This window comes from Aquila chrysaetos, chromosome 2 (genome assembly GCF_900496995.4).
Source record: "Aquila chrysaetos chrysaetos chromosome 2, bAquChr1.4, whole genome shotgun sequence".
Lineage (NCBI taxonomy): Eukaryota > Metazoa > Chordata > Aves > Accipitriformes > Accipitridae > Aquila > Aquila chrysaetos.
Genome location: NC_044005.1, coordinates 45,484,160 through 45,496,254, shown reverse-complemented (window position 1 = coordinate 45,496,254; position 12,095 = coordinate 45,484,160). Strand labels below are relative to the sequence as shown.

At 44.2% G+C, this 12,095-nt stretch overlaps 2 protein-coding genes across 11 annotated transcripts in view; one reads left to right on the top strand and one right to left on the bottom strand.

Moving 5' to 3' along the window:
- Positions 1-61: 61 nt before the first annotated feature.
- Positions 62-2,789, bottom strand: PTPMT1 (protein tyrosine phosphatase mitochondrial 1). Of its 3 annotated transcripts, none has more exons than XM_030035329.2 (4): positions 2,527-2,768; positions 2,359-2,439; positions 1,603-1,794; positions 62-320 (listed from the first exon to the last, which is right to left on the bottom strand). In XM_030035329.2, exons 1-4 carry the CDS (start codon positions 2,695-2,697, stop codon positions 189-191), a joined length of 576 nt encoding a protein of 191 aa, XP_029891189.1. In that variant the 5' UTR covers positions 2,698-2,768; the 3' UTR covers positions 62-188. The 3 variants fall into 3 exon arrangements, 2 of the variants coding, with proteins under 2 accessions (XP_029891189.1, XP_029891199.1); XR_005934075.1 differs by having other exon boundaries at positions 217-320; positions 1,453-1,794; positions 2,527-2,779; XM_030035339.2 differs by lacking the exon at positions 2,359-2,439 and having other exon boundaries at positions 2,527-2,789.
- Positions 2,790-2,861: 72 nt separating this feature from the next.
- Positions 2,862-12,095, top strand: part of CELF1 (CUGBP Elav-like family member 1) — a 72,995-nt gene continuing 63,761 nt past the window's right edge. For 5 of the 8 annotated variants that reach the window (XM_030035212.2, XM_030035193.2, XM_030035165.2 and 2 more), the window contains exon 1: positions 2,862-3,036. The gene's annotated coding sequence lies outside the window, so the exon portion shown is untranslated. The remainder of the gene's footprint in view (positions 3,037-12,095) is intronic. The other 3 variants (XM_030035203.2, XM_030035222.2, XM_030035176.2) reach the window with 3 other exon arrangements.

The window sequence follows — 12,095 nt, the reverse complement described above, 5'->3', positions numbered from 1 at the left end:
AACTAAGATATTAGCCATAAGGAAAGAAAGCTTTAATGAAACAGCCCAACCTCCCCTTTACTGTAATTTATGTAAAAACTTCTTTATTGATGGTCAGCAAGTACAACGCTTAAGTCTCTGTTAGATCATTAAAATGTAAGGTTTTTTTAAAGCAGCTGAGACAGAGATTTTGATAGTTCTTACTGACACTATGCAGCTGTCCCAGTGGTCATGTTCCTGTGAAATGCCTCCAGGACCTGGACTTGCTTGTGCCGAATGATGATGTGGGGACGGATCTTGGCAATAGCCTCTATTGCTTCCTGAGGGCTCCAGTGATGTAGCTGAAAAGGGAGAAACCCTGCAAGTGAAAATCTATTCCATCCCTGCACCAGTTAGTGGAGCCTTCCTGGAGGCTACAGGCAACATTCGACTTGTTAGAAAACTTGCTGCTTTGCTCCTTCTGTTTACTTCATGTTCCTCAAAGGGGCCTCAATGTCAATGCAACTTCATGAAATGAGTCCCTCAAAGAGGGATGGCTGCTGCCTGGGACCTCCATTTTCTGGCTCACTCATGCTTCCATGATGTTGTGAATAGTTTCCTGTCCTAGTCCCACCAGACCAGAGCAAAAGTGCAGCTTGCTTTTTTAATTTTTTTTAAAACTTTACTAGTACTCCCATCGCACTTCAGCACTTGGCGAGAAAATTTTCCCTTCAGTACTAAGGGAAAATTTTCCAGGGAACACTTAGTAACACTGACAGAAGAATCCACCGGTGGGATTTTATTCTTAGTGCTGGCTTACCCACTTGGGTCTGTAGAAGAACTCAGAAAACCAAAGTCACTTCTCTTGATCCTGAATTATATTTATTGAAAAGCTTACAACAGCTCGCCATTTCAGCTAACCAAGGAGAAAATCTGAACAACAAAAATGGATGTTTATCTGCTCAGTGAACCTACCCTCACAAGTGACTTGTTATTCCCATCTCAATCTGTTCCTCCATAGAAAGAGTTAGGAACAGCAGAATCATTCAAAACCTGTTGAGAACTTACTATATTAATGGCCCAGAAAACTGAGCAGCTCCCTGAAGTCTGACTGATCTGTCAGAACCCGCAACAGATCCTACCAGACCACGCGTTTCAAAGCTTTTTTGCAACAACAGTTTCTCTTTCCCATAAGACAGAACATCTTTGCTGGTGCCTGTGCTAATAACTGACCTGGCAGAGGCAGACTGTACAGATGAATGAAAGAGTACTTACAGTGGCAGCTATATTGCAGCTTCACCACTACCTCACTGCCAGGGAGCATTATCTTGACAGTATCATGAGCGCAGATGAACAAGGTGTGCAAAGATAAACTAGATTATCAAAGAAAGCTTAGACTGCAGTTCAGCAAACATTTAAGTTTCGCTTGTTCCTTTACCCTGCATTTGCCACATTGTACAAACAGCAATGTAAGTTTGGGGCCTCGCTACCTACCTCTCTCAAAATGGGTCTTCAGTCCAAACTCTGTAAAATCATGGAATATTACATGCTCAGGCTTCTTGCACAAAAGCAAACTCTAAAGGTTGGCTGTATTCGCCCAGACTGTAGGAAAATAAACCCTACTTAGCATAGAATCCTTCTTACGTGAATTAAATATGCTGCCACCATCGTGGCACTGCGGGAGCGTCCTGCCTTGCAGTGCACATAGACACTGTTACCGTAGGCTCGGTGTTTCAGTATGAATTCAACACCCTTGTGGAGGTTTTCCAAGGTGGGGACTCCGGTTAGATCCACGGTGCTGAGACGCAGTTGCTCCACTCCCATTGCCTCCCATTCCTGAAACAGATATAGCAGATTCGGTCAGTTAACTTTTTGGTGTTTTGTTTGTTGGTTTTTGGGTTTTCTTCAGAAAGAAAACCCAGAACCTGTTGAGACAGTTGGGAAATTCAGCAGGGTTGGAAGCAGACTTTGAATGTCAATCCTTTAAATCAGATGTAGGAAAATTTTAGAGCTGGCTATCAGAAAGGAAAAGTTAAAGGGAACTGAAAAGAAGCGGTTCAACTGAAGGAGGGGAGGGTAGCTGGGGTCCCCTCCCGAAACAAAAGGCATTCTTGTATTTGCATAGTGATGTATGTGGATTTAATGCTCCCCGTCCCCCCCTCCGCCACTGTAGCTGTAACGCTTCACTTGCACCCTCACGTTTTACTGGCTCGTCGCATAGTTTTAGAAGTCGGCTTAGCTACGAAGAAGCCACGTCTTCGCTGTCACACGGCTTGGCGGTCGCTGCCGGCATCACGGCTAAAGCCTCACCTGCGCCGGGACAGGCGGAGCGACAAGAGATCCTTACCGGGATGGGACGGGACGAGGGGCACCGGCAAGCCCCCCCCCGCCCCGGCTCACCTGGGGGGAGCAACAGAGAAAGCGGGTCTCGTACTCCTCGTTGAGGGTCACCACGGCGCGTACGTTCTCCTCCGCCACCAGCTGCGGGCACAGCCACCGTCAGGCACGGCCGGGCCGGCCTCGCCTCACCTCACCTCACCTCACCTCACCTCGCCCCGCCCGCCTTACCCGACGGCTACGTCCCCTCAGCGGCAGCGCCCCCAGCAGCACGGAACCGTCGATACGGTGAAACCAGGGCCGGCGGGACCCCGGTAGCCGCGCCCGGGCCGCCGTGTACAGCAGCGTCGGGTAGAAGAGCAACCGCGCCGCCCCGGCGCCCAGCGCCTCCGCCACCCCCATCGCGGGCAACGCCGCGCCGGCTGAGGGGCGGGGGAGCGCCGCGGACCGGCACACTTAGCGTGAGGAGGAGGGGGAACCTTTGCGGCGGGTTGGTGGCGGGAGCGGAGGGCGCCGGGCGGGGCGGGCGGCTCCGACCCCTCCACCTCGGACGTGCCGTGGTTTCTCCCGGAAGCGCCGCCATCTTGCGGAGCCGGCCTGAAGCGGCGCAGGGAGCTGAGCGGGGCGCGGGTGGATTCCCGGGGGCAGGTGAGGGCGGCGGCCGCCAGGAGGAGCTCGGGCCGGGCAGGACAGGGACGGCGCGGAGCGGAGCCCGCAGGGAGCGCGATCCGCCTCGCGCAGGTAACGGCTCTCCTCCGTCTTCTTCCCCCCCCCCCCGCCATTCCCCCCGGCTCCCACCGTCAGGCCACTCGTTCCGGGCCGCGGCGGCGGCGGCCGCCTCGCTCCCCCCCGCCTGCCTCTCCCCCTTCACGGCGCGGAGGGGCCGAGGCCCGCGGGGAAGCCGCCGCCCTGTGTCCGCCACCCCAGGGGCGGTGGCTGCCCCGCCGGGAGCGCCCCCCCCCCCCCCCCCCCGCCCTCAGGGGCCCGGAACCGGAGGCCGCCGGTTGTCGTATCTGATTCGAGCGCTGACAGCGCTTCGGGCGCCATTTGGGGAGGGGGGTGGCTGCGGCGGGCCCGGGGCGGCCCTTGGCGGCGGCGGTGGGGGGGGGGGAGCGGTTCCCCCGGGCTACGGTCGCCGTCAGCCTGCCGGGCTGGGCGGCTGAAGCGCCGCGGAACGTCCCGGGGGCTTATCCCAGGAACCTGGGGTGCGGTTACGTGTCGTGGGGGACACGGTAGGGGTTGTGTCTTTGGGACTGGTGAAACGTATGCTGGTGTACGAGGGGGTAGAGGCGAGTCGGGTGTACGAGAAGCAGGGGAAGTGGAGTTCGGCACAGTGTGAGGGTTTGCAGTCTCGAGTGGGAGAAGGCGTGACAGACGCTACTGGAATGAAGTAGGAAGAGAAATGTAAAAACCAGGAGAGACTGAACGTAAAATGAATTATGAAAACGTCAAGAAGCAATAAAGGTTGATAACAAAATGAGATTTTTCACAGGACTGTTTATGAGTAGGAAGTTGAGAGGCAGCGTTATAATAAAGTGTGGAACCTTCACTCCTTTAAATTCCTGAGGAATTGTGGCCCAGACGTTTTCACCTTTTAGGCACAGGCATTCTCTTCTGCCAGAAGTTGTCAGGGAGCGTTTTTCAAATGTTGCAGCTTTATTGTATGTACTGCTTGAGTGTGATCATCGGCTGTGTTTCACCGGGAGCTCGCTTGATTTAGAAAAATATTTGGTAGGGAATTATATCTTGAAGTACGCTTTGCTTCTGGTCTACAAGAGCTTGGACTTTCTGAGTATCTTGAATATATTTATTTCTTTATTTTCTTTTGTGTGTGTGTCTGTCATTGCAGTCTTACTCTGTGTACTGGTGATCACAGTAATTGCTAAATTATCTCCTGGTGCCTTTTGCTGTCTTCTCTGTTGCTTTTCTATAGCTTAGTTCATCAGATAGATTTTACTGCACTGATTTGGCATTGCATATCCATAATAAACCTATCACATTTTTTTTCTTCCCCTCAGCTATGTTCTTGGGAGCTCTCCATAATGTGAGATACTGTGCCTCCTAGAGTTGTGTCTGGACCTGAGTCTTTAAGAGGCAGCCTTGTTGGAAATACTACTGCTGTGGTAGATGTTTAAAAATACTACTTACGCCTTTACACTGATAGGAAATGTTAAGGTGGGTGCAGTTTGCATCCTGCAACTTAATATGTGCAGTTGCATTCCTGCTGATGAAGAGTCCCCAGGGCAGGAGCACAATTCTTATATCTGCTCTGGGACATGGGTGCAGATGTATACATGAGTAAAATCCCTAAATAGGGATTCTAAAATATGATGATGCAAAGGATTTTTTTTTTTTTTTTTTTTTTTTAAGGTGCTTACCGTTCTCTTTCAGCCTGTGCTCGCTTTCAAAATTATTGCTGATATTTATTCTGGGAAAGTACATGCTGTTTTGTGGAGTGTGTTCACCCTTTCTGAATGATCACTCTTGGATGGCTGTGTTTCTCCTTTCCCTGTCAAAGTTTCTAATGTTAATATTACAGAAAAATCAGTCCCAGATCCTACCTCCTTAGTTACATGCTTGCCCTTACATATCTGCTTCTTTTTCGCGTGTGAAACAAAATAATAGATGCGGGTTTAGGAAATTGTGTTTACAGGCAAAAGAAAGCAGGAGCACAGTGTCTGTGGAAAAGTAGACAATTGAAAAGTGACTGTTGTAAAATCATGAACACTAAACACGAAGATTTATGTGTTATGTAGTTTTGTTTTGAAACTATATAGCTTACAATAATGAGAAGGACTTACCTGTCTTTCACAATGGGAGATAAAGAACTTCACAGTAGTACTGTGTACTTATTACTGTATCCACCTTTTTGCTAGTCCTTCAAAACTAGATGCACTTGTAAGATTATCACTACATGGTGGGGAGGAAGGTGTCTTTAACTTTTTCTTCTGCTGCGAGTAGGGATTCTGAAGATGCGCTGCCTGGCACTACTCCTCTAAAGGGAAAGGCAAGAAAGGTGGCTACGTCATAGATATGCAATAATTTTACAACTCGTCAATAATAAATCCATAATTTGCAAGATCCCTTGCAAGTAACCTTTACATCAACTGAAGAATCATTAGATGAAACAAATTATGGCACTTTGACGTAAGAGAAATATTTGTATCATTGTGTAACTTTTCTTTTGAAATTACTGCAAAAAATATTATGCTAAATTAGTTGAACTTCATAAAAGATAGATGTTTATGTGGTTCTTAAATATTTAGACTCGCATTGAGTTAAGTAAAATACTACCTATAATCCAGTCTCTAACTGAACTTGGTAAGAAACTTTATTATGAGCAGGTTGTTCCTTAACTATTTCTTGCATCTTTTTCTGAAATATGGTTATTATCAGTTACTATGTTTCTTAATTTCATCTGTTTGCCTTCTGGGTCTTCTGTTGCAACTCTCTTCAGAGGGCCTGCTCTAATTTTTTCTTCAGTGCTTTTTTTAGGCTAGGTGGGAAGTGATACAGATTCTCCTTGTTTTTGAGATTTCCTGTCTCTAACTGTGGTATCTAAGAAGAACCCACTGTTCTGGCTGTTGAAATAGAGACTGTTGTTCAGCGATATGTCCATGAAGCAGTCCAGTTTTCCAAGTCATAATGTGAGTTTTGCTACTGAAACAGCAGCAATAGTCCAGCAGGCTGAGGTTTATATTTCTGCATTCTTATTTATCATTCTTGCCATGTCGTAAATGTTTTATTTCAATCTAGGCATGTTCAGGCTTGCTTCTTGTTCTTTAGTTTACCATTCCCCAAGGCTATGTGCAGAGTTATTCACTGCGTTGGTAACTGCCTTCAGGCAAGAAAGTATCATTTTTATCCATTGATCAGTTATTGGGCAGGGGAAAAAACCAGTATAAATCAAAGCAGAGTAAAATACTTGAGGGTTTATTAGAATGGGAGTTGTAAATTGAGAAAAGTTATCTAGGCCCTCTAATGGGTATTTCTCTTGAAGTGTCACAGCACAGTATCTTGAGTTGAGATCCTGTTACAAGATTTCTTGAGGCAAGAGAGATTATCTTGATTGGAAAAAAAGTGACCAGTAGTTTTAATGCCCTTCCTCCTGTCATTAGAGATGCCTGTGTTATATGAAAAAAATGCAAGATAGCACCTTTTCTGCTGATGCTGTCTACACCTATTTTAGATTGTCCTGCCAAGACACTTTGTGTTTGGGGCATAACAGTGAAAAGAGAGCGCTTTAGTATTCACATTTTCAAGAGGAGGTTTCCCAAATGTCAGCTGAACATCATCTTGTTTGCACCTGATGCAAGATTCAAGCATGTAAAGCTAAAATATATACTAGGTCAAAGCAGGGAATTTGGACAGAGCAAGGGAGAAAATGTAAACTGCTTTAAAGCTTCAGTGCAAATTAGCCTGCACACGCGTTGCTGTAGGGATGAATAGCTCACAAGTCTGAATTGTGATAGACAGAGCAGGCTTATTTGTTTGACAGCAGTATAGTATGGCACAGTCATCATCCCCAGGTAAAGGAAGTCATCTTTCTGACATCTTGAGTAGCATAAAACTTCCAGCCATCTTAGGTCTGTGTGTTTTGAAAGAGAAGGCATTGTTGCTAACTGAATTTAGGATGAACAGTAGTGAGCAAGTAGATAGCTGAACAAAAGTCTTCAGTAGTTTTCAACTCTTAGCGAAGAATTTCAGTTTAGGTGATACAGTTTGTGGCACCGGTATGTGTGTGGAAGCTTTATGCCAGAAGTGGAATCATTGTCCATAAGCTGTCTTCCCTGTCCTGTGTATTCATATTATCCTTCTGTCTTTGATGTTCTGACTTAATATATCATGGTCTGTTTTTTTGTTTTGTTTTTAGAAAAGATATGCTGGTTTACTGGCTGCTCTGTTAGATGCAGTGTACTAGCTGCAAACTGACAAAGTGCAAGTTTTGGTAATGAGTCTGTACTGATTTTAGAGTAGATTTATAACTGATCTAATGGCTTGGCTTGCAGTGGTAAAGTTCCAGGTAGACTGAGATTATATAAACTGGTCTTTAAATTATATCTCTCTGGGATTTTTTACATTGGTTTAACTAAATTACTTCTAAATATAACTTGGAATAACTGGCTTAGGTATGGCTGAAATTCATGCAAATGAGCAGGCACTTTGGGTTCTTTGTCCTTTTCAGCAGCACACCTCAAGGAGATCTTGAATGAGCATGTGGATAACAGGATGAGTGTTCCTCGAGTTTCCATTGTCATGCTGATATGATATCTGTCAGGCTTTCCTTTGCAGACAAATTTTTTTTTCTGGTTGTATGCTGTGTGTTCTCTCAACTGAATTCTCTCCTGATTCTTATAAGAACTCAGGTGAAGTTCTGTGATGTCTTACATTGTTTTCACTTGAAATTAATTGGAGTTTTTCAAGACCTTGGCTGCTTTTCACCTCCATCAAAATTGCTCTTTCTGGTAGCTTTCACTTTTATCTGCAAGCTGTTTTCATACTGCACCTTTCACAAAAATAATATAGTTCTTATCCACTAGATTTCAGTATTTCACACGTCGAAGTAAAACTATTGTTCTTCAAACATCTTATCATTTAGAATTTAGATTTTCACTGAATCCATTAATATTCTGTGCTATTTTTGCCCTAAACTATGCAGTTCAAAAGATATTCCAACATATGCACGCTATCCACAAATCCTTCAGCATCTGTTGGAAAGGGAATGTTCATGTCTGGTTTTTTTTTTCAAAGCAGAGGATTTGGTTATATATGAAGTCTGTAATTTGAATGAAGTATTTAGCAGACAATGTCCAAGTCTACAGGCAAAAATGAGAGCATTTTTCTTAATTTACTATATGTAGAGATTTGCAGGATGGACACCAGGCATCTTAATATCTCTGCAAAGTCTTACAAGATACAGCTTTGATAAATGATCCTTCAGAAGGCAATGAAATACTGGTCTCTCAGGAAGAGAGAATGTATTTTGAATGTCACATCTAGCTCTTGCATTTCCTGTAGGCACATCACAGTGTAAAAGTAATTCTTCTCTCATTTATAGTCTTAGATTCCTAAGCAGAGCACCATCTCAAAATTTTTTTTGCCAGCTCACCTGTGCCTCCTTGTTATTTGCCTTCCAAAAATTCCCATTTTCCATTTTAACTTATAAATTAAAAAAACATACATCTTGGTGACAGGTCAACTTAGTGAAGAATTGTATTTCTTCTGGTTCTTTTTGTCTTGCCCATCATTGTGTTATGACTGTACAATGTCTAGCACAATTTATGAGTGAAACAGTAAAGGTTCCTTGCAGTCGTAAGTGACATTAGAAGTGATATTGCCATTGAAAATTATCAATATGCAAAATCTTTGGGGAGAAAAAAGGTTGTATATTTACTTCTCTAAAGCAGTTTTGATTGCTCAGAAATCTGTGGTCATATGCTTGGTGACTTAGGAAAAGATAAGTGAGAATATTCTGATATTTATGGAGTAAAGCCACCCATATTACATTTTGGATTGTGCATTCAGTGCCAGAATTTGATCACTAACAGAGACTGGCTGTAGGTGGTACTGTCTGTATTTCACAGTGTGGAAGCTGCTATGACACATCGGAATCGATGCAGAATTTGCTCTAGAATTTCTTTGGGTTTTATAGTATTTTTCATTTAATTCAAGACTAAGTTTAATAGGCATTTCGTAACTGCTTTCAGGGGAGCAGGACTAGGACACATATTCATGGTCCTTTTTTGTGAGGAAAATAATTCAGGATATGCTTAGGCATACAGCTAATTCTGAGTATGCTAGTGTCTTCCTGAATTTGCCGGGAGCCTAAACCATTATCTGAGTCATGAGAAATTTGAAAAATATTGAGATTGTTGGTCTAAATACCAGCACTTTTATATCTACTTGCAAGTCACATTACAGAACTACCTGACTAGTGTACTTCTCAGAGTTCTGAATTGGTTGGTACATTTCTGATATAGCTGATAGTTGCAACTTCCACTTAATTGTACGAGAGAACTTTTCTGGTAACTTGTGTAAGATAGATTTGGATCACCACATAAATGTGGGATACGCCAAGTATAAGAAGTTGGCAGCAGCATAGGGTAATAAATATCTCTTATGAAAAATTATGCTTTCGTATGTAAATGAAACTGCTTTCAAGTTTGCAGACTGTCATATCTGTGTACTAAAAAAATCAGGGACTATGCCACTTTTTTTTTTTTTTTTTGAATACCTAGGGATTTGTGGTTTTAGTTACACTAATTTTGTGCTCGCTCTTTGCCAGAACATGAAAAGGAGGGTGGGGTGAAGGGAGAGGAGGGGATGCTGCATAGAAGTGGATTTCTTCTGTTTTCAAGAAGAATGCATCGAAAAATATTCGGGTTTTGTTTAAACACTGGCAAAAAGGACTACTGGGAAAGCAGACGTGATGTGGCAGGTCACCACAGTAGTTGGTGTCAACCAATGGGAAAGGTCATGCTTACTGGTTGTTGTGGTTTAACCCTAGCTAGCAGCTAAGCACCACGCAGGTGCTCACTCACTCCCCCACCACCCAGTGGCATGGGGGAGAGAACTGGGGGGGAAAAAAAGTAAAACTCATGGATTGAGATAAGAACGGTTCAATAGAACAGAAAGGAAGAAACTAATAATGATAATAAAATAAAAATAATAATTATTATTAAAGGATTGGCATATACAAAACAAGTGATGCACAATGGAATTGCTCACCAGTGGCCAACCGATGCCCAGTTAGTTCCCAAGCGGCAATTCCCCCCAGCCCCACTCCCCCCAGTTTATTTACTAGACATGACCATCCACATTCCATCCACATGGTATGGAATACCCATTTGGCCAGTTGGTTCAGCTGTCCTGGCTGTGTCCCCTCCCAGCTTCTTGTGCCCCTCCAGCCTTCTTGCTGGCTGGGCATGAGAAGCTGAAAAACCCTTGACTTTCGACTAAACACAACTTAGCAACAACTGAAAACATCAGTGTTATCAACATTCTTCTCATACTGAACCCAAAACATAACACCATACCAGCTACTAGGAAGACAATTAACTCTATCCCAGCTGAAACCAGGACACTGGTTTAGGGAAATATTTTTAAAAAGGGAGAGGGTTTAAAAAGATGGCTATAATTCAGTTTGTGGGCGGAGGGGAAGGTCAAACCAAGAGCTTAGTATGTGGATATGTGAGTCCAAAAGCAACAAGGAAGACCTGACCAGTTCAGTAGTTCTTGAAATGCTGATGTATGTGGGGATTCCCTGGAAGGGAGATTTTTGTCTTGTGTGTGAGTTGCTGCCCACATTCTGTGGGATGAAGAGTGTTGGACATTTCTGCATTATTAAGGTGGTCTCAAGCAAAATTAACTTGGAACCAATTTCAAAACAGTAACTCCTTTTAAGTTTGTACACTCTAATTCTTTTCTTCCCCTGTGCAGTGTGACACTGAATGAGGATGTGTGTGTGTAAAGGAACTTGTCTTAGCAATGGTCTCTTTCAGAGACCATGTATGGGTAAAGCAGTTCAGCTGGTTCAGCTCTCTGCTCCTCCCTCTCAGAGAGCTGAGCAGAATCCCTTCTGCTGAAACGGTTGTTCCACTTTCTGCTTTCTATATTTGTACAGCAGCAGCACACTAGCTAACTAGGCAGTGTGGCTGGCCTTGTGTGCATTCGGCATTTGCTGAGCAGAATTGAGAGCCGGGTCTTACAGTCAGTCTCTGTTGTTAGGTCCATCTGTATGTCTGTCTGCGTCTCTGGGGAGGACTGGCGTTCCAAGTGAAAGGTGATCTGTTTGTGGATGTTTTCTTTTTTTGTAAAATGCAGTTCATCCAAGTTGGGAGTCTAGGGACCGGGAGTGGAGGAGGGAAGGCAGTTGTCTTGGAGGGAGAGTATGTAGTGGGTGGCAGTGGCATCAGAAACATACAGTTTTAACCTCCAAAAGAGCTGCTGTCTTCTGGGATGAGGATTTTAATGTCCCTGCCTGCTTTGGGGAGTGATTAACCAGGGCCTGTATCTTCCCATATAAGGTATGTTGTCACTGTCTGCCATGAAGATTAATGAAAGCTAGATCCTGTCCTGGAAGAACTGGGTGCTGTCTTTGCTTGTTATGGGCAAGGGGGATTAATGAGGAGCTAGACCCTGACCAGCCTAGTTTGGAATAAGGAGTTGGTGCTGAGGGATGGGGTTGTAGGAAATACCTTGTTAGGAAGAGCTGGAAACTTGTAACTACAACTTCCCTGGCTGTGCGTTTGCATAAACTTTGTATTAAGGCCCCGCACACATCAGGATGACTATTTGCTTTTCTTTAGTAGATCAGGTGAACAAATAGTGCAACAAGTCTGTTAGCTGCTGACACTGTAGTAAACTGTTGATATGATGTTCTTTGAGTAGCAGAAAGGTGCTCAAAACAGTGGCAGCAACTGGATCCACCATTAACTTTGGCAATGAATTTTTTGAGGGGGAGAAAGAGGGGAAATAGGTTATACGGTACTTTTTCTGCCTTTTAGGGGATGCTGTCCACTTACAAATTCCTGCTGCCTTTTGAATATCTGTACAAATAGGCATCTGGCCTTTTGTTTCTGGAATTTGAGCAAGGAAAACATTTTCACTTGTGAAACAGAAGGCAGCATCTTGCTAAAATCATTCTTGAGGACCATGTTCCATAAACTCAGCCTGAATTATTTTTCTTTCCTAAAACTGCAGCGTCTTCAGTGTATTTCCTCTTGAGAAAGCTATGGGTATCTCGAACTTGGAAGAAGCAAATTTTGGAAGCAAATTGAGGGATCTCAGCTGCCTGGCAA

Coding starts and splice junctions, on each gene's coding strand:
- PTPMT1 (XM_030035329.2), bottom strand. CDS start 2,697: ATGGGGGTGGCGGAGGCGCTGGGCGCCGGGGCGGCGCGGTTGCTCTTC. Junction 2,440..2,526: donor TGAGGGGACGTAGCCGTCGG/GTAAGGCGGGCG, acceptor CTGTGCCCGCAG/CTGGTGGCGGAGGAGAACGT. Junction 321..1,602: donor TGGCAGCATATTTAATTCAC/GTAAGAAGGATT, acceptor CTCCCTTTTCAG/CTACATCACTGGAGCCCTCA.